This window comes from Carassius auratus, chromosome 50 (genome assembly GCF_003368295.1).
Source record: "Carassius auratus strain Wakin chromosome 50, ASM336829v1, whole genome shotgun sequence".
In the NCBI taxonomy this organism is placed as follows: Eukaryota; Metazoa; Chordata; class Actinopteri; order Cypriniformes; family Cyprinidae; genus Carassius; species Carassius auratus.
The window spans coordinates 14280152-14302827 of NC_039292.1; the positions used below are offsets into that span (position 1 = coordinate 14280152).

The 22676-nt window shown below is 37.9% G+C and overlaps 2 protein-coding genes across 2 annotated transcripts in view; one reads left to right on the forward strand and one right to left on the reverse strand.

Moving 5' to 3' along the window:
* Window positions 1–19803, forward strand: LOC113067108 (USP6 N-terminal-like protein). Its single transcript, XM_026239374.1, has 14 exons — window positions 1–154; window positions 9204–9277; window positions 11092–11177; window positions 11461–11500; window positions 11672–11752; window positions 12031–12138; window positions 12799–12908; window positions 14171–14219; window positions 15512–15632; window positions 15728–15822; window positions 15903–15968; window positions 16633–16732; window positions 17190–17342; window positions 17472–19803. The coding sequence occupies exons 2-14, from the start codon at window positions 9212–9214 to the stop codon at window positions 18608–18610; spliced, it is 2214 nt and encodes a 737-aa protein (XP_026095159.1). The 5' UTR covers window positions 1–154; window positions 9204–9211; the 3' UTR covers window positions 18611–19803.
* uevld (UEV and lactate/malate dehyrogenase domains) overlaps window positions 19753–22676 on the reverse strand; it is an 8259-nt gene continuing 5335 nt past the window's right edge. Inside the window, exons 10-12 of the mRNA XM_026239375.1 lie at window positions 21602–21689; window positions 21368–21491; window positions 19753–20820 (exon numbers count right to left, since the gene is read on the reverse strand). Coding sequence (XP_026095160.1) covers window positions 20656–20820; window positions 21368–21491; window positions 21602–21689 — 377 coding nt within the window. The 3' untranslated portion in view covers window positions 19753–20655. The remainder of the gene's footprint in view (window positions 20821–21367; window positions 21492–21601; window positions 21690–22676) is intronic.

Genomic DNA, 22676 nt, shown 5'->3' on the forward strand with positions numbered 1-22676 from the left:
ACACACACACACACACACACACTCACTCACTCATTCTCACTCTGTTCTCTTGGTCTGAGGAGTCTAGTCTGTACACACTGTCTGAGCGGCTTCACTATGAACACACCGATTATTTACTAACAGCCTGTGCAGCGCCGAGCATCTGTTTTCAAAGGTAAAACATTTCATTGGGTTATAATGCTGTTTTTATTCCCGTTCAGTTTGATACTAATGCCTTCAATCGTCTAGCGCTGTTACTGTCGCGTATATGTGCATGAAAACAGCTCAGATGAAAGCTTGTTGAACTTACTGAAGTCTGCTAAAGTTTTGCTTTCAGAGAGTTTATTTTGTCTAGACGCTAGAAAACCTGATCTTGTTTTTTGTTTTGTTTTTTAATATAAAAGTTGCGAGTAAATAAAACTTAATGTGACTTTAGTTGCACGACACGAGAAACTGATGTTGCCGTTGGAGACTTTTATCAGGTTATACACCGATAGCTCAAATTATCATACATTATATATATATATATATATATAAACTGAATTGTATCAATATCCAAATAAAATCCTTCCCGGGTCACGTTAAGCTTCCCAAATATACATTTTGCCATGTATTAATATTTAAAATGTGAAATGTGACTTGACTTCAGAATGGATATGAGAACGTAAACACAGCTTTAGTTACAATGCAGTTCAACATTTGCTGGTTGTTCCCATGAGACGCTGTTTCGTGTTGAAACCTTGAACTTCAGAAGGACAGGATGCATTGTGGTCGCAAACCTACTTCCTTACCTTCTTTCAGGGCTCGAGGCGTGGCCCACGCCGGTTTCCACTCGAGTCGGCTGCTCTTGTGTATAGCTAGCTGATATTAAACACTTAGATGTGTTCTCAATGCCTCACTGCATTCAAGGTGTTGCCAGAAGTCTCTGGATTAGATGTTCTTTTTGAATTTTATTAAAATACATTAACCAGAGGAAGTGGGCCTACGGAAACCATGTGTTTCTGTTTCTGAAACCCTCCAGTGAGAACTAGTGAACCACAGTCACACTGACATGTGTGACCTGCTGCACATGTGTGTATCCTCAGAAACACCATAAGAGTGTTGGAGACACTTTGAGAAGGGCCTTACATCATTACATTTTGCTTTTCATATTGTTGGAAGGTTAAGCGAAATGTTACAGCCGCTGAAAGTTGAACTGTGACATCTGTACATTTTTCAGACTTCTGATTTGTTGTATGTGTTTATGCAATACTCTATTAGATCATCTTGAAAGAAACTAACATGTAGCCAGCCTGTCGTTTAATAATAGGTTCATGGGGTTTTTTTGTCACTTCTAGAAACACCGTAGTTTGTTGTGATGTGAGTCACACGCTCACACTTCATCATTATGATTTGCTTGATCAGGCTGCTGGAAATTATCTGTAATTACCAGAAATTCATATCTTGCTCATTTGAACCTTTTCAGGTTGCTAGGATGTCTGCAGCTAGACATTTTTAAAAATGTTTTTAATGTATCTCAACAACTTTCGTGGACAGCTCTGCAAAATTGTTAGCATTTCTCTGGAGTTCTTTAGTGTTGTAGTGTCTGCTATTTTTCATTACAGTGGATCTGATAAAAACACTGTTAAAGTTTGTGACATTAAGATGCCGAACGTTCCAGACACTCTTAAATTCCTCTCACCTCAACACCTTTCTTTAGTATCCAGAGTTGAGAAGGCCACTTGAGCTTTCGCAGCTGAAGAGTCCAGGGGGAAAACCGGGTTCATGGGAAACAGGCTGAGCTATTTTAAATTGTGTTTTTGTTTTTTTAGGTGAACTAACCCAATGCATTGAAAATATTGCATTAAAATGCATGAGAAATATACTTTTTATCATTATTTGACTGATGGATTATACAGTATGCCCGGTGTTCAAAAACAAAGAACTGTCCATTGTTTTTTGCCCAAAGCTAGCAAATCAACAACAATAGTAATGTTCTGTTTAACATAATTCTGAGTCCAGGATAACACCAAGGTTCCTAATCTGGGAGGAAATTTAGGGGAAATGATTGCCCAGCTCCTTAATTTAGGGGGACCAAAAAACTATTATTTCAGATTTTTCCTCATTAAGTTGGAGAATGTTATTTGACAACCATTTTTTAATATCTGAGATACATTCAAACAATGGTTGAATGAAATCTCCAGCTTTCAACGGTCAGTAAAAGTGTGTATCATCAGCATATAAATGAAATGAAACTTTTTTTAAATACTATCCCACAGTCAGTGCATGCATGTATAGTTTAAAAAGAAGTGGGCCCAGAACAGAACCCTGGGGTAGTCCACTAATAATAAGGGCAGAAGATGAAGAGAACATACATAACTCTACAGAAAAAAACTGCCTTTAAGATATGAGCTGAATAAGGCAGTACCCTTGATACTGATTAAATGCTCTAAATGTCAGATAAGAACATTATGATATACACAGTCAAAGGCAGAAGTAATATCAAGTAGTATCAATACAGCATTTTTACTTTCATCAAGCAAAATGTTTTAGGAAGTCAGACTCTGTACTATGATAAGCAGTGAAACCAGATTAAAAAGATTCAAATAAGTTAGCTGCATTTAAAAACTGGATCAATTGTAACTGCACAACCTTTTCTAATGAAATAAAATGATAACTTAGAGACAGGCCAATAATTATTGAGGCAACTTTCATCCAAACCTTGTTTCTTAAGCAAAGCCTAAACAACCGCATTCTTAAAACAAGTTCAGAACCACCCCAGTGTCCAAAGATGAATTAATCAACACTTGGATACCGGGGCCAGTTACAGGAAAGGTCGCTGTTATAATCTCTGAGGGAACAACATCAAGTGAAGAGGTAGTAGTTTTCATCTTATAAAAGTTGTTGTTATGTGGTTAATTATTAAATCAACTGTTTGTTTCCCAGGGAAAGTGTATCACATGCTAAACTGTCATGTAGGCTGAGAGTTTGAGGAGTTTGTTTTGGCAGTGTACCTAGAGATGGGATGTTATTGTACTGTAATAGTCCAGACTTGTTCTCTCCCTATCTCAGACTGAGAAGATCAATGGCATACATGAGATCTTACAAGACCACTATTTATTTATTGTACTTGGATCTTAATTAATTGGTTGTTTGACTCTTGGGTTTCGGTGAAATTCTGCAGCTTGGTTACATAACTTCAAACTAAGTTGTCAGGTCAGTCTATGGAAAGTCAGAGCCTGATGTGAAACTCGTGTATCTTAACTTTTCTTTTGTACACAGTTTATTAAATATAACCTAATTAGGGAAGTTCAAGTATTTCATGAAGTAAAAACGAATCCAAAGCTGATGGTGAATATTCACACTTCCATGTAAACTTTAGTGCATCTCCTCTGTGTGTATTGCTCCTGTTGCATGTCTGAGTATTGGCTACTGCTATTAAAAACAGGTGACCCGAACACAGATCAGTGTTAAGGATCTATCTCTATCAGCACGTTTCATTCCCCTTCAACTGCTGACCTGTGACTAATTGTATTCACAAAGGAAACACTCCTGGTGTGCAAACAACAGCCTGGTGGTGGTGACACGCATGTAAACCTTTGGCTGAACATCACATGGCGTTTTCATCAGGATGTAACTGTGGATTTAGAGTTGGCATTTAGTGTTAAAGGAGCAGAATGATGCATGCTGTAGTTGTGTGAGTGAAAATTAGGCTAATGCTTCAAGTCATTTTACTTGATTAGTTTCATCTTATGGTGTCAAAATTGATAAAACCATATCCAAAAAGTTTCAATTCTTAATATTAACAAAGCAGTTTAGTTTCATTTATCTGGACTTTGAGCTTCTCAGAAAATTGCTCTTAAATTGTGCCACCGATTTTGTCTGAAACCTCAAAGAAGAATGGCTGCATGGCAGCAGACTCGTAATTGAAAGCATGTGGTTATTTGTTAAAGGAGTCATATGATGCTGATAAAAAGAACATTTTGTGTTCCCTATTTTGTGTACTGGGTGTAATGCAATTTTTTTATGCGGTTTAAGGTTATAAAAACACATTATTTTCCAGATACTGTACATTATTGTTTCTCCTCTATGCCCCACCTTATGTAACGCATCGATTTTTACAAAGCTCATCGTTCTGAAAAGCGAGGTGTGCTCTGATTGGCCAGCTCTCCAGTGCATTGTGATTGACCGAATGCCTCAAGCATGTGACATCAATGTTACACCCGTTAACATACTGTGCCATCTCCCAGGCCAGCAGCACATCCCAACATCGGCTCTCTTTTAACAGTTCAGTCAATGTACTGTTAGAAATAACTGAATAACTTATTGGATATTGGTTTATTTCACGTCAGAGGGAATGCAAGGCATGCTTATAAACCGAATAACTTAAGTAATTTGTGGATTAGTGTACTGGAGATGAAAACCATTTCGAATGATTCCGTCCGATTTGGTGAACTGGTTTGACCGGTTCAATAAGAAGATCCATCGTTCGCGATTTGGACATCACTACACAAGACAAAACCAATCAAACCCATTACAAACGAGGCATTTGCTGCATCCAGTTTCGACGTAATTACTGGTTATAATGACTTATACTGTCTTTTTACGTGTTGCATATTGCGCCGCGTAAACATAAAACCATGTCTGCATTTGTGATCTGAGAAACAACAAACAAGCCTACCCTTCAGTGCTCAAAACTCGTGTTTGAATCATCATGGCATATTATTTAAATATAAATAATGTACTTAAAAGCTGTGAGTCAGAAGCGCCAGACTGTCCCGGCAACGTCTGAACTGCCCAACTTTATAGAAACAGCCGTTGTGCCACAGGCTGCATTGACATTGACGGCTGCTGGTTCAGGAAAACATCCTCCATAAAATGCACAGCACCCTTCTAAATATTTGGTTTGGACTGTTCTGGAACAGTGTTGAAATACAACTTAACCACTGATTTCTAGTCGTGTCCTCTTTTGAAAGGCCAATCAAGTAGTTTCGCTTCCACAACGAAACACACAGCGACTCCTCTACATGGTAGCGGCGGCAACTGTGAGAATAAAAGTTGCACCACCATTCTTTGCGTGAATATTTGGGCGGTGTTATGCAAATCTTCCCACACAGTGGGAACACGCCTTGGGGGCATGTTAGAATGAGACGTTTTAAGGGGGGGTGGACTAGTCTTAACTTTGATAAAGAATATCTCTTTGGATTTGAGACTTTAGTCTTTGCAACTTTAGAGATCTTCTTCATGCACCAATAGCTTGTAACACCCTAAAGAGATAGGAGAATTTTAAATTGCATCATATGACCCCTTTAGGATCTGCAGATGACTTTAACTTCCTGAGAAATTTGAAACACAACTTTGGCTGTAACCTTTACTTAGACAGTGATGAACCTGTTTGATTAGGCTTGACCCTGGTTTATTTAAAGAAAAGTGTTTCATAGCTTTCACCATTTATTGCTTTTGTATGTTTATGCAGATATTGCTAGTAATCCTACTTGTAGTGGCCCACATTTTTGATCTCATGATTTCTGTCATGCCATTAGTTTCCCCGACCGCGAGACTGCGGTAAATTAGCCTGTGATCTGTTTATCGTGGCCTCTCAAGAGCTTGATGATGATCTGCAGAAAGAATTAGGATAGTGCTTTTTCATTATTAACTTATCATGTTGCTGCAAATCTGTACAGCGTATGAATTATTTCTTCTGTGAAACACAAAAGAAGAAATGGTGAATAATGTAATTAACAATGTTTTTCATATAATGAAAGTGAAAGGGGATGTGGGCTGTTGATTTGTACATTATTGTGTTTCTCTTTTTGTGTTACACAGACGAAAACATCTAGCTAACATATAAAGGCCTGTCAAAAAAAAAAAAAAGAATACTCCCTAAAGATTGTACCTTAAGGGGTACAAAATCTTGTGTTTTGCACATTCTGTATTCCTAAAGGCTGGTTCACATGGCAGGATAATTAGGCCGATTTTAGCCCCGATTAACCCCTTCCGACAATCTTAGGATGCTCCGATTATCGTAAAATAATCTGATCAAATATTCCTGCCATGTGTGGTGTGTTAAGACTGCTCTCCTCTGCTCGGAAGAACGTCGGGAACGATCCAATCTCAAATCGGGGATATCCAACATGTTGGATTTATTTGGCCTGATTTCTTCTCGTGTGTGGTGTCCCCAGAGGACAAACAATCACGCAGCCTGTGGACTGTAGCGTGTAGCCAATCAGAAAGCGAGGTGACGAGGCGGTGAGGAAGTACAAAACAGCCGGTGTATATAATATAACAAATATAACAAATACAAATAAGTCGATGGGCATAACTACAGCCACAACTGCAGTCCACCAGAGTACATGGAAACGAATATATGAACGTTTATTTCAATGGTAATTAATCTGTGTAGTACGTAACAACATTTATATGAGAGAAAACAACAACTTATCTCCATATCATGATGTAGCAAGTATAGTCCATGCTCGCATTGTGTCCACCTCTTTGACCATCTCTTTGACCCAGTACACAAACTATGGCCACTGCATCCTCTTCGTCCGCCATGATTGTTTACTCTGAAGTCACGTTTGATCTCGAGGGATTTTGGGAGATTTCCCGTCTGACCTGGGAATGCTCGGGAGTCAAATCGGTTCGTGTGTGATGTGTTGATATTGCCGTGTGGCTGCACACCACACACTGAACGACCAAAACTGTTAGACCCGTGATTTTTTATCGCCGTGTGTGGGGTCTCTCAGGTTTGGAAAATCGGCCGACAATTTTAAAATCGTCCCGTGTGAACCAGCCTTAAAGGTGCACATTAGTACCTTACAGTAGTAATATGTAACCATAATAGTGATGGGAAGTTCAGATCATTTTACTAACTCAGATCTTTGAATCTCGTTCAACAAAATGAACGAATCCTTTTTCAAGTCATTTCGTTCATTTCAGCAGAATATAATTAAAATGTTATGTGTTAATATCCAAATTCGCCAACACATCTATATACTCACACACTGATCACATTATATAAACTATAATGCAGCAAAGCCCTACAGCTGGCTGTGCAGTCTGATAGTTCACCTCCTGAGTCTTTGGGTTGTTTGTTCTTGTCACGTCACATCCCCGTAAAGTAAAGCTATACAGTCTTTACAGGAAAGAGAAATGATCTCCTGAGTCTTCAGGTTTGAGTCATTTATTCATCACGTAATAGCACCATAGACTAGAGAGGCTATGCAGTCTGTACCACAAACAGAAATAGTCGAGTCCTCTGGTCGAAGTCGTCAAATGGATACATTTTAAAGCATTAACCAACTCTTTATCACCACATTAGGTATAGAAAAGAATTATCACAGAAATTCACAAATTTATGAATGACTCGGACCCGAAGACTCGGGAGATGAACTAACCATTTCTGTTTCCTGAATTCTGTCCCTATTTGATGTTGCACGGTCAAGATGAAATGAACGAATACCTTGCTGGGACAACTTGTCGTTTCCGAGTCATATTAAAGATTGATTAAAAATAAACGAATTGTTCAAGATCGACCCGACCCATCACTAACCCATAATGTTTACATTAGGGGTAAATGAAGTACTGCTCCAGTGACAAGCTGTTGTACCCCTGAAGGTACAATTTTAGCACTTTTTTTGAGAGAGAGTGAAGGGAAGTTTGAAAGGGAATCTTTGGTTTCCATTTTTGTGAGCTGATGTTGTGAATGGGACAGGTGGTTAAACAGAGAAAGGTGCCCATGTGTCTCAGCAGAGCAGTTGCCTGGTGAACTATAGACTCTTGTAAGAGTCCCACCTGTCCACAGAGAATGTGAACTAGCAGACCTCAGCAGGTTTCAGCACATGGTGGTGAGTATCAGCTGTGGCAGTCCTGCTCTGTTAATGTCATAGTGTCGTCACAGAGGTTCATAAGACTAAGTAACATTTCCTTCACGGTTATCTTGACTCCTCAAACAAGTCTTAATTTCTTCAAAATGTGTGAAATATTTACGTTTTCTATCTATATTCCAATTGGTCTAACTTAGAGTCACACTTTTGAGTTACATTTTAATTCAAAATGACTTTATGAATTATGAATGGTTCATTCAAATAACAAGATTATCTTGCTTTAGGCCACAAGTGGGGCTAGTTACAAGCACAGAACTGTAAATGTACTTGCTCTAATATCAAATAGCCATCAAAGCTTGGGTTTGTGTATGAATCTGAACAGAGAACCATGCATTGTGTCATCTACATGGAAAGGTAAAGGCTTAATTGTTGGCCTGCACAGTGATGTGTAATTATTGATGGATTGCCCACTTAGGCTTATGGCTATCAGCACTTTTCCTGACAAGAATGTTGTCTGAAGAATTAGCTGACATCACAGCACTTGTCTGTTTTTGGCTCAAGATAAACGTGGAACACCTCATCACATGGATGTAGGGCTGGGTGTCGATTCAGATATCCCGATTCAATTTAGATTCACAAGCTCTAAATTCAGTTTGAATTTTTTTCTATATATTTATTTTATTACATTCAGTGAATATTTTTTTTTATACAAATGCTATTTAAAATTTTTTAATTTTCTTAATTTTTCTTGTAACCAGATGAAGGCATAAAACAATTTAATTCATCCTAATCAAATTAAAATACATTTTATTTTCTGACAAAGAAAGTGCTGCTAAACAGAGGTTTGCTGTAAAAAATAAAAATAAAACAAATGATTATATATTTAAAAATAAAAAATATTAAAATTGATTATTAGTAGTAGCACTGTTGTTACACTGAGTCTTAAGTCTGCTAAGTAGTAATATATTTTTAACAGTTTCTTCACATTTAAAAAAAAACTTTTATTTTGACGGGTTGCCATGAGGATCTTGCAGCTGCTGTGTATATATGATGGTAGTTTTGTCAAATTAAACAATAAAATCCTAAAGAAATGACTCTCAGAGCAGCTGGGGATGAACTTTGTGTATTCATATCATCATAATGAGATGGCAGATTCATTGATTGCGGAAATAAAACATTTTTGCCCAGCCCTACATTGATGTTTTTCAGCTTCAGGCACAACTTGGATGAATGTTGGTATTTTGGTGGAATTTTGTTGCAACTGATAATTTTCATGCATTTTAGCCAAACGGACCTGAAGGTGGTTCAGCATTGTATTAGTAATGTGTCATATTCAACAACGTCTAAACAACATGTTTGCATGCATCTAGAGAATCCAGTTTGCTCAAGGGTTTCTGTTTGTTTTGTGCCTTTTTTCAGATTTTGAGATGAAGAAGGACATTGATACTCTAATAGCTGAAGAACGGGCTGAGATCATCGAAAAATATGAGAAGGCAAGTTACATCCTTTTAGTTGTATACCTTCAGACTTTTTATAATTGTTGACCTAAGTTTTGAACTTTGACTGGTTGAGCTATGTCCAGACAAGGGGACATGACCCTCAGTAAATGGACAGAAATGCATATTGACAAAGTAGCCCAAGTAAAGTAGTAAGTGGTCAATGATCAGAGGCCTTTGCAGTAGCAGTACACCAAGATTTGGGGTATGCCAGTGCTTGGAGGAGCCTAAGTTTAAGTGTCTTGCTCAAGGGAAAGACTATGAATTATTCCATTTATTTTACCACTAAACTTCAAAAGTTACTGCAGTTTGTTGTTCTTGGCTCGTCCAATCCTGCTCCTGGAGGGTCTGTATCCTGCAGAGTGTAGCTCCAACACATTTACCTGGAAGTTTGAAGAACTTGGTAAGCTGGTACAAGTGAATTTAATTAGGGTTGGAGCAAGAAAGTGGCCCTCCAGGAACTGGATTGGATGGCCTTCATATGAAACTAATTCAAATGAGATTTAGGTACTGTAGTATGTGTTCCTCTGTATTAGTTTCTTCTGCTCTTAATTGGTTGCCAATTTATGAAAACTTGAATATACCAACTAACCTTAACTAGATTTTTTTGAGACAATAGGTTTTCAAGAATTAAAGTAAAGTTAACAAATTAAAATTTCCAGTGCATTCACAAAAACTTGTCAGATCTTAGTTAGTCTCGCATAGCCAGACCTTCAGTCTTATGGCTGAAGGTCTGAAATTTATGGCCGCTTTCTTTGGCCCATGAGGCCGTTTGACTGACATGACCAATCACAGTTCGTTTTCTTTAGCATCATAATCCAGCGTTTAGTCAATCCTGATAAGCGCTCATCGTCACAGTTGTAAACACTACAGCTTTCTTCATTCATGGACAGTTTCCAGGCTGAACGTTAAAGAACCAGACACACATGTCTCAGAAATCCTGTAGAATTCAACCAATGCGATGACGACTTCGCCACTCCTGAAGTGTTTCCACTTTGGTGTCCCATACGCATCAGACGTTTAACCAAAGGTCCGTGGGCATGGCGTCTGAGGCTGAGACTAGATCTTAGTAGACAGGATTTTATATGAACAATGGATCCTGACAACATGCCTTCATACTTCCACATACAGCTTGCAAAACAAGCAAGTTTTAGCTTTCAGACATAACCAGAATCCTTTGATGGACAACAGCTGGAACAGTGCTGCTACACTCAAAAATTGACTACATGTCTGCTAACTTGGAAATTCTCTGCATACTTCAGATACCTTTTAAGGCAGTGGAGCTTAGACAGATAAGATGTTCAGGATATATTCTGTTAGCAGAAATTGTGGATTCCGGGGGTTTCTTGTATCATAAGGAAATAGTTTGCCCAAAAATGAACATTTGCTGATATTCACCCTCAGTTCATTCAAGATGTAGATGAGATTGTTTCTTCATCATATTTGGAGAAATGTAGCATTACGTCACTTGTTCACCGATGGAATGGGTGCCGTCAGAATGAGAGTCCAAACAGCTGATAAAAACATCACAATAATCCAAAGTAATTTACACCACTCCAGGTAAATCAATTAGAGAGAACTTGCATGGTTAGAAGAAGCAAATCAATCAAGGCGTCTTTACTTTACTGGTCAGTGAAGAAATACAAAAATCCACCGACATTTGTTTTGAACTGTTTTCACTGAATAACATTTGCATTTATGGTGAGCTATTCCTTCAAGTCATGTTTTTATTTGAGTTCCAGTCATCAGTTTGTTTGAGGGTTTGTTGCCTTTGGTCCAGTTTCTTAATTTGTTTGTTGGGCCGGTTGCAGGGCAGGCATGAGGGTGTCCACATTAACCCCTGGGAGGATGCCGACTACAGCATCTACAAGGTCACAGATCGCTTCGGTTTCCTGCAGTAAGTCTCGCCTGTCCTGGCAGTTTTAACACTCAGTCTAGCGAGACGATAACCTCTGTCTTCAGTTGAAGATATTAAACGCTCAGCTGAACTATGTTGTTATGAAGAATAAGACGTTTGTTTTGGGCAAAAGTTGATTGTGACTGCTAGAACAGTGTTGTCAGGATTGTTTTTCATAAATCCACAGTAAAATCTTAGTTGTTATTTGAATGAAGCTTCTGATTCATTTAATACTTCTACAGATTAAACAGCCGTTTCCCCTTTTGTAATTTGTTTTTTGCAGTGAAGAGGAACTGCCGACACCAACCACGGTGGAGGAGAAGGTGACATTAGGATATCATATTTCTTTGCACCTGCAATGACTGTCAAATCTTTTGTGGCAAAATTTCAGTTTAGATAAGTTAATCCAATGAATTATGGTGTTCATGATGAATGTCATTATTTTTATGTACATTTTGGATTTAAGACTAAAATTCTGTGTGTCATTTCCCCAGTACAAACTCCAGGAGGTTGAAAGAGAGGAAAAATGGGTTAAGATGGTGAAAAAGTGGGACAAGTACTGCAACAGTGAAAAGGTAACTAATAAATGTGATAGTTCCTTAAAGCTTTAATTGGATGAGACACATTTGAAGCAATTGTTAAATAGTTAGGCTTATTTTATTAATATATTGAGTAATTGAACATTGTAGTCTCTTATCTTATTGCTGTTGTTGCCATTGTATTCACATAATACGCCATTCAAGGCTGCTGTGTGTTATAGTGAAATTTAGGCCTGCACATCTGGAAGCTTTAAGACCCAAAAATAAATCTCGCCATCTGTTTTTTTTCCCCTCTTCCTATGTGCATTTTGCAGATGATGAAGCGGGTATACAAGGGGATTCCCTTAAAGCTGCGTGGTCAGGCCTGGGCGATGCTGCTGGAAGTGGATAAGGTGAAAGAGGCGAATTACCGAAAGTATGAGGTAGGAGCTTTGCAGGAATCATGTTTGTGAGATGTGTTTGGGCTCCAGTTGGTCCTTTGAATGAAAAGCGGCTGTTTGATGTGCATTCATTCAATGACTCGCTTGTTTGGGTTTTGGTTTGTCCTGTGTGATTGTTTGGGTTTAAATTAGCCAGATGTGTTTTGTCTCCAATCTGCCCTCTTGGCACTATGTTTTATTTCATAACAAAGGTTTCTGGTTTGCATGCTTTGTGTAGTCTGACGATTATTATGTAAGTTCCAAGGTATTATATATGTAAAAAACTATACAACCATTATTGTATGTATTGTTTTTCATGTGGAAAGCTAATGCTGCTCTTTCTGTAGTAGATTATAGTGCCAATGTTTAAAAAAAATGTATCCTATAAGTTTAATATGCATAGATTATCATTGGTAAGCCATTTGTAGGTTAACTTTCTGAGTATATTGCTCTTAGGCCATTTACTCTGTTTGCTTGAGCATCAGTTTGGGGTGGGACTATCTGTTTACTGACCAATAGCAGATGCCTAAGCTTTTTAGATTTTTTTATTTTTTTGCAATTCTGTTTGACATTTAACTTTGAGTTGCAGTTTTGGATATTCTGTAGTCTCCGTAAAACATAACTGTTATTGCCAACTTTTTTTTTGTTTTCATGTTGTTGCAGAAAATGAAGGAACAAGCCAAGAAGTATTCAACAGAAATTAAGCAGATTGATCTTGATGTCAACAGGACCTTTAGAAACCATATCATGTTCATGGAACGCTTTGGGGTCAAGTACGAAAGATATTATATGAACTCACACACACACTCAAGAAAGTCTTTATCTTCATTTGACTCAACGTCTGTTTGGCATGGTAGAGATGGTTCTGAAATGAAATGCTCAGACCTTGTAAACTTAACCAAAACAAGAGCTACTTCCTCTTTGTTACTGCATTTTTGTTCAACTTCCTGTTTCTGTAAGAGGCCTCACAGGAAATGATACAACCGGTGACTCATTACCATTATGCCCAAAATAAATACTTTGGTGCTGTCCATAACAACTAAAGTTCTGCCGCAGTGTCATGAAAAAAATATTTCCTTTTTTACCGGACAATCATAAAGACCCACTTGGGATTGAATATCCTCTTGAAAATGGACAGACATATACAAAAAAATTATAATAATAGTTTAAACCCCCAATTTGACAGCCAATGAGTGTATCATGAGTTTTTAGCAAAACGTTGCCCAGATGAACCCTCAATAATATTTCTGTGTATTTGTGTATAAGTGTCATCCTACTTTTTGTAAATGTAAACTGAAAGGGTCTTGTAGAACGGAGTGCACAAAGTGGTTTCAGCTATGTGGATTGCATGGGCAGCACACACACACACACACACACACAACAGACGTAGATCAACCACCAACCACTTTGTTCATGGTGCATGGCGGATGGAAGCTCTGAGCAATGACTTCTACATTTTTTTATCTACATTTTTGCTTGGCCAATAAGAGGATATGGGGCGGAAGTGCTGTTTAACACATCTGCTGTTTGTTTGCGTTGCTCATGTGTATTTCTACGACACGCTAGTCACAACTCTGGTTTCCTCTGGCCTTTTTACCCTTACCAAGGGTCTTGCTATGCATTGCTAAATCTTCTCAAATCTGCAGACATTATGAATTATTAATCAGGACAAAATGTAGTCGGATTAATTGAAAAGATGGATGTCCATGATGAAAAATAATAATAATAAATAAATAACATTATTTTAAAACATAATGTTTGAGTTCATGTTGGGTTCAAATAATTTTCAAAATCATTGTTAATTGAAAAGTACAACTTTTTCAGCCAAAACAATATTTGATTTAATGACTCAGTGATAAAATAAAATGTACATAATATAAAAAAAATTTATTATTATTATATGTAAACATCATTGGCATGAATATAATGACATTTTCTTAGGGTTGTAACTTAGCATCTCATGAAAACGTGAAATGAATCTCACGGCATCATACTGGGAACAGTTTGATTGACCTGTGTTTCTTGTCCTTTACAGACAGCAAGCCCTGTTCAATGTTCTGGCAGCATATTCAGTCTACAACACGGTAAGAGACTGACAGAGTTTGAATGTTTGTGTGTAAATGTGTTATGCGACTCAGAATAGCATGTGCTAGATGAACCAGAGCAGAGGGGAAGAAGTTCGGTCTCCCACCCTGTCAACACACACACACACAATTACTGAACTAATGGCGACTTCCCATCGACTTCTATTGTTCTTATGTTATGCTAAATATAATGGCTATAGACCTTAACCCAAAAATAAAGCTTGTATTTGCATCAGTGAATAAAGACATGGCTACATGCCAATTTTAATACCATCCGAACTGTATAAAATTCAAGATTAGGCGAATTGATAGACTGTGCATGTGTGGTTTTTGGGTTAAATTGCCCATAATGCCTTTTGTTTGAAAATGTATGTGCTAAAAAGTTAATAATGGAATAGACTTAAAGCAGGAATGTATTACATGTCTTTTAAAATCTGATTTTAAAACACTAGGCATCATACACTTGCCATCTTTGTAAATTATTATAGACAATATCTGGTCGTTATACACTAAACGACTAAGGATCTTTTAAACAGTACCACAAATTAAGTCTTTCCAAATGCAGTAAACTCATGCAGAAACATGTGCCTCATTGCTAGGAGACAAATATAACAATATGTGTTCTTAAACCAGTCCTAAAACAAGTTTGATATCCTTCAACTGCATGGGATCATAGTCTGAGAGTCTGTGCCAGTTATACACCACTGCTTTTTTGTCAAATGGACGACCTCTGACTGTGATGAACTCTGACTTTCGGAAACTCAAAAGAAAAACAAAAAACAAAAACAACTCTAAAATCATTTAACAAACCAGTTTGACTTGGCTGGAAGACCAGCTAAGACCAGAAAACCATCCTAGGTTTTTTTTTTAACAGGAATATCCTTTATGGAGAAGGCAATCCCAAAATCCCAAAAACAACTGCAAGTCAAATTTTCTGTGGAGAACTATATTTGCATGGAGTTGCTGCCTATATAGCAAATCATCACTTATGAGGTTTCATAATTTAAAGGGATAGTTCACCCAAAAATGAAAATTACCCCATGGTTTACTCATCCTCAAGCCAACCTAGGTGTATACGACATTCTTCTCGAGGTTGGAGTGAGCAGGAGAAGTGGTGGGAACAAGAAGCAGGAGACTTTGAATTTTACCACTTTCCTATTCTGTGTCAAGTTAAAGTACTATAAAGCTGTTGTTTTGTAATTGGTTAAATGAGCATTTAATATTTAGGTCATACTCTGAATGTTGAGTAAAGTTTGTGATAGAGTGTACTGAGTCTATCTGGTTTTGTGTAGGAAGTGAGCTACTGTCAGGGCATGAGTCAGATCGCTGCCATTCTGCTCATGTACATGAATGAGGAAGATGCATTCTGGGCCTTATCACAGCTACTGACCAATCAGAAACATGCCATGCATGGTGAGTGTCATAAGTCTCTATAGATATCTTTGTTTTTGTAGTACATTCTGTAATTGGTCATACATGTCTGTGTCTTCCTCTGGGGTTTCTTAAAGGCTTCTTCATCCCAGAGTTTCCCAAACTCCACCGTTTTCAGGTTCATCATGACAAAATACTGTCCAAACTCCTTCCCAAATTGAGGAAACACTTGGTGAGATTTCTTATTTTAACCTCAGATTGCTTGACTTAAACGACATATAAACACTTTCTCAAATGTTTTCCTGAACCCAGGATAAGGAACAGATGTCCACTGGTATCTACACAACCAAATGGTTCCTTCAGTGTTTTATTGACAGGGTGAGGCACCATTTTAATTTTCAACTTTTTTCAACATTTTCACTGTTTTTGGGTCTCAGTTATAGAGTCGAAACTTTCAATGAATTACAATCAAACCTAACACGTAACAAATATTCACTTTATCTTGTATGAATATAAGAGGCAGGTCTGTCTGAACTGTTATTACAGTCTCTGAGAAAAGCTACACAAAATATTTATACAATGTGAACTCAACAAATCAATATGATGGATCGAAGTACACTCAGGAAAAAAAAGTGCTAAAATTGTACCTTAAGGGGTACAACTGCTTATCACTGGTGCAGTATCCTTAAAATGTACGCTTTGTACCTTATTTACACCTAAAAGGTTAGTATTGGTGCTGTAAGGGCAGATATTACTACTCTAAAAGGTACTGTTAAGGACCTTTTTAGGTGAAGATAAATGGTTTTCTTAACTACTTTCTTAACAGTATTCTGCAACTTTGTGCTTAAGTACTCAATAAGGAGAATAACATAATTCACATACAGCAAGTTTTTGCGTGAAAAAGACTGTAAACTTCATCTGTTCAAAGTTTTATATGGTTGGGCTTGAACCCTTTAGAGAATCCTGTGTCAATTAATTTATTTGTGATGGAGCACTGCTTAGCTGGTTGATGACTCAAGTATGTTGTGTTTCTGCTGTATAGACACCCTTCACACTCACCCTGCGTCTTTGGGACATCTACATATTAGAGGGAGAAAAAGTTCTAACCGCCATGGCCTATACGCTCCTCAAATTGAACAAAAGTAAGTAAGAAACCAACTCTGGTGGATTTCTGTTGAACCACATGAGCTATCACCATGTCCTTGTGTACAACATAGAATAATATAGTGGTTAAAAATAGGTTTACCAAACGTTTGTATGAACAGAGTCCATATGGGCTGATTCATTATTGCACCCTTGAGCAAGAAACTTGACTTAGGGTTACTCCAGATACACTCACTGGATCAAGTGTATGGTCAATAATTTTGGATGAAAGCATCTACTAAGACACTATTTAAAAAACAGTTCTGAATGAAGAAGAAATAAATAATGTTTAGTCTGGGCAATAGTGCTCAAAAACACAAGAGTTGTGGCTGTAGTACTAAACGAGCTGCTTAGATTTTCTTTCAACCAATAGTGCTTTAATGTCTTTGTTTGGGTAATGTAGAAGTGTTTAATTAGAAGCTTATAACTACTAAAGTCTCATTCTTTTCCTGTCAGAGCATCTTCTGAAGATGTCTTTGGAGGACCTGAGGGAGTTTCTTCAGGAGCGTATTGCTTCCTCCTTCACTATGAGCGATGATGCCGTTATTGAGCAGTTACAGTCATCTATGTCAGACCTCCGCAGGATGAAGCTCGACCTCCCCCCTCCAGGTAAAATACAAAATGTGTTGAAAATGAACCTTAGGAACCTTGGAAGAAACTTTCTTTTAAAGAGTGTCCTGTGATTTTATGCAATGCTATACTGTTACAACAACTCTCTTTTCTGGGTTTGACTTGTAGCCAAGGGAGATGAGTTCCCGAAGATACCCCTGGGTGAGGAGCGCCCAATAGTACTGCTTCCAGTAAACAAGACTAAGTGTGTCCCCTTACCGCCATCAGCACACAACAATCAAACCTCAACCAAGCTTCAGGCGGAAGACACCACCACCCATAAGCAGAGCAGCGAAAAACACATCCCAACCATTACCTCATCTTCCCCTCTTTCAAATCACACCCACTCAACTTCACACTCTTCGCTGTCACAAACTTCACCTGAAGAACCAGGCACCACGGCGAAGAACGAAGACAGTGCACCTGTACAAAGACTAGATCATCTACTACACCCAGAATCAGCACGGTTTTCAACAGAGACTCTTTCGTCGAAGAATGAATGTGTTAGTAGGCCCCTATCAGCGGTGTCTGAAGACTGGCCTCCTCCGTACCAGCCACCCATAACCGATTCATCCAGTATCCACTCTTTGAATCTCCCAGAATTACCTCCTCCACCCCTTCCCTGTGCCGAAGAAGGGGTCAAGCTTACTCCTCTAGAAGAGGATGTCCCATTTTGCCTTCCTCCACCACCAGTTGCCCAACCTTTGAATCTCATCTTAGAAGATCCTTCTTCATCACCTTCCTCGTACAGATCCCATCGGCAGCTGAGCAAGTTTCCGGTCAACCTGTATGTCCCGCCATCATCAGGTGACCGAAGACCTTCCAACACGTCGAATTACGACAACCTCTCAGAAGAGGAGGATCAGTCTGTGGAGAGGCTGTTGGAGATGGCGGCCACATTGCCGCAAAACTCAAACTTGGCTCCCATGAACGCCACCCTCCCCCTTCCTCCAGATGATGCTGTGTCTCTTTCTCTACCGCCCCCATCGATGTTCTTCTACACGCCCGACTCTTCACCACTCCCTCCACCTCCTCCATGCATTGAGGCGGCAAAGAGTTGGGTGACTCCAGACTGCACTTTTCCCCAACCACCAATTGACTTCGCAGATAAACCCAACCTGTGCAATCAGGTGGATTTAAACCAGACTGAACAAGATCAGGGTCAGTCACAGCTCTCAAGACTACCGCCCCAAAAATCACGACCCACGATGCCCTCTCCTGTACACTCTGATTCAGACTTCTACCGCATGCATGTTCCAAGTCATTAGCACCTGGAACCACAAGTACTGTTGTTAGTGTAAACTGAAGGCGTGTTTCCATGGTTTGGACATAAGTGCTTTGATTAAATTAAGTGAATGGGCTTTTTTTTGGTGGGGGGTGGGGGGGGGGTTGAACATTTAGATGTTGCAATTATTTTTTTATGTTGCAATGTGTGTTAGATATGGCAGATCTTAACAGGATGTTAGAATGTGTGAGTTTTATCAGTGCTTCATACAAATTTGTCGCAATGGAATCCCCTTTTCATCTAGTTACAGCGGTTATCACCATCACCTTTTATCTAGTTGAGCAACCAGTCTTCCTGGGAGTCATCATGTGGGTTAAAGTTTTATCTCCAATCAGTGTAGTAACTGAGAGGTACTGATATTTCCACTGGTCACCACAGAAAATGTGATGGTCAACGTTATTTTGTTTGTGACTGTTTTGTATGTTGTTTTCTGGGAGATATTATGTTTCTTGTCAGATCTACACTGTCAGATCAATACTATAGTGGGTGTTGTTTTCATTTTGATGAAAGGCAAAAATTAGATCAGTGATTGTAATTTCTTTGTCTTATGTTTTGTTGGTTGGTTTTATATCTTGGTGCAACTGTTGTGTTGTTTTGTTTCGTTTTAAACTTTGGTTTTATTAAGGAAATACATCTAAAGCAGGGTTCCTCAAATCATGTCCTGTAGGGCCAATGCGCTGCAGGGTTTAAACTCAAACCCTGATCAAACTCACATACCTGTGATTTTGTAATACTCCTGAAGACACGGTGTAGCGTGCGCTCAGGTGTGTTTGATTAGGGTTAGAGCTAATCTCGGCAGGAAAGTGGATTTAAAGCACGCACATCAACATTAAATATGAGGATATGGGTTTTGGAAATGTAAACGAGGATCTTACCACACTGGCATAGTGGAAGTTCCCTGGTTACACTGAAAGGTCATTTTTTTTCAGTGGTCTTAGATTTGTTTAAAAAGGAAATTCCTTCGTCAAACCTTAGTGCTGTGTACTGCCCTATAGCGCCATCTTGTGGAAGATTATAGCATAAATTGGTTAATAAATAATATATATATATATAATTATATATATATATACTGGGAAATGCAGCCAACACAGTGGATGTATAAATGAAGAAACTGTATATTCAAGGTCATTTTATGGCTTTATTGTGAAATTGTAAATACAACAGGTTTGATTTGCACTTTGTTGTTTGTATCTAGAGCTTATGATATTTAATTATGTTTATATTGTGCTTCTCAGGTTAAATGGTTTAAATGTTGTTTGCGTGTTGAAATTTTAAAACCCATTTTAAAATTTGACCTTTTCGAACTCTGTGCTCATTTGACTTTTTTTTATTTTTATTTTTTATATAGATTTGATTAACCACCAAAAAAAACATTCCTCGTTGCAACAATGAGACATAACAAAGTGGAGTGTTTATTTTAATATTTAAATTATTGCTGTCATTGATTCTGATTTCACATTCAGAGTTACATGGTACAAGCACAACATGATTAAATATAGCACAAGGGTCAGGTATTTCTGTATAAATACACGTTCACTTGCATAAAAGCACATCAGGAACCCATGCCCTTTCATTCATTTAAAAGACAGATCTGCCTGATTGGTAATTGCATTTAACAAGCACTTAAAGCCATTCATTTGATCTTTCTACCATAATTTAACCTTCATAAAGACACCATTGATGCATTATTCTCACAGGTAACCATTTATGACAAACAGAATTACATATACATAGTTTGTATTGTAAACAAGTGCAGTGATTTTATGCATAACGCTTCACAGGAAGCCAGTATAAAGTGTAAAGTGCTATTGTTGTCATATGGACGACTTTGACTTCACAGTGGCTGCTGTGAGAATATAAGATAAGCAAGTATCGGAGGAAGGACTGTATCTTTACCTTCCCTGAGAAATTTCCTTGAGCTCACCCCTCATTAAATCTGAAAGTGTGTTTCAAAGCTGCAGCTGTAACCGAGCCTGCAGAGAAAATATACCTCTTGTAGAGGTGACGCGGTTTCATCCAGTACCCGAGTTACAATCTCAGCTGCATGAAGAGGTTGACCTGACACGCCACGCTCTCCCTCAGCTTCATCTCATCTTCTGGACCCAGAGCCACTCCTGGTAATCGGGTCGAGCCGTTTTCCCCGAGGATGCACGGCAAGCTGAGGAACACTTTGGAACCGATTCCACCCCAACCCTGAAAGAATTAGACTAGCATTAGCATGATCTCAAAATGAACAGAGACCGATTAAAAGATAACATGTTTGTTTTCACACCCTCTTTATCACAGCTCCTACAGTATATATTATAGTTGACATGGAAGTTTGCATTTAGAAAAATTAGATTTACTTTTGACAATCTAGACACACACTTTAAATAAAAAAATGTCTAAAAACTTCAAAAAGTTAGTTGTATGTTAATGCTTTAAATATTTAAAGACATATAAGTGGTGTTAATATGACACCTGCTTGTTTTCCAACTTTTATAACACAAACCACGGATGTAAACATATTAATTAAACTTGTGATTCCAGAATTTAAGAACTCTATGTCTTTTAATAAAACAATAGATTATATTAATAATAATAATGTTGTTCTTTGTTGTTTTTAAAAAGAAATCCAGTTGATTTTTAAGCATTCTTCGCTATTTTAAGATTGTTTTAATATAAATCTAATTTAATTCATCCTGCAGTCCTGACCACAAACTTACTGAATACATATTATTCTACAAGGCAGGCATCTAACCTCAGCCAGCGTTGTGACGGAGTGGATCTTCTTTTTGTCTGTTGCAATGCTGTGAATAATGTCCGCAATGGACAGCCCGACGGACCATGACCTCTGACCTCTGCCTTTGAGCATCTCTAATGCCCTGAGAACATATCAAAGAGTTCACACTTCATCATGCAGGAACAAACCATGAATTAACAATTCTGGAAATTGTATGAAAAACATCTGGATGCTGATCTTTTTAACCCATACCTGTCCATTAAGGGTTTGGTGGAGTTGGACACTGGGGTTAACGCTTGTAGATGGTCAGTTCCTGGCCCCATATTACCCCACAATGCCACTGACACACCACCAGAGAGAGAATCACATTAATTATTTAAAATCACCCTCAGAACAATACTGCACATCCGAGGTGTTGATATGACCATGATGCAAATTGTTAGCAATTTAATAACGGTTACAGCAGAATGTTAATTCAAGACTTTTTAAAAGACCAATTAAGACAATATTAAGAATAAATTAAAGCAAAAACAACAGATCACTGTGTTCTCTGAATGTTGTTGTCTAAGGAGAACACAATGAATTGTGTTACCAACACATCAAAGTTTGAAAATACATCTTCCAACTGTAATTTTACTGTACCTTCTGATCACACCGTACAAAAGTTGTGCTATTTCTAATAATTTTTGTTTGGGGTTTTCCAGTCAAGTGCTTAAAAATTCTTAAATCAAGGTAAATCCTAAGATTACATGATAAGAAGTTTTGTTTTCTGGGAAATGTATCATAATGAAGTGATTTTATGAATTATCTGGGCTCAGAAAAGTTCTGTTTCTTCTTGTTTTAAACAGTCTCACTTAATTATGATATACTTTGATATTATGATATTTGTATTGGAAGTCAAATGTAATATTTAATGCCACAAATGTATGTATTTAAGACTTTCTGCTCCTATTTTAGGATCTTTTAAAGGGACAGTTCGTTCAAAAATGACAATTAGCCCATGATGTACATCCCAGGTGCATATGATTTTTTTTCTTTCAGACGAATACAATCAGGGTTATATTTAAAAATACCCTGACTCTTCTTAGCTTTATAATGGGAGTGAATGGGTGCTGAGATTTTGAAGCCCAAAAAAGCGCATCCATCAATCATAAAAAGTGCTCCACACGGCTCAAGAGGTTAATAAAAGCCTTCTGACGCAAAGCGATGCATTTTTGTAAGAAAAACATTAATAATTAAAACTTTAATCAACCGTTATCTCTAGCTTCTGCTTACTGTTATACACATGTTCATGAGAGAGTGATTTTCAAGAAGAAAATCATATACA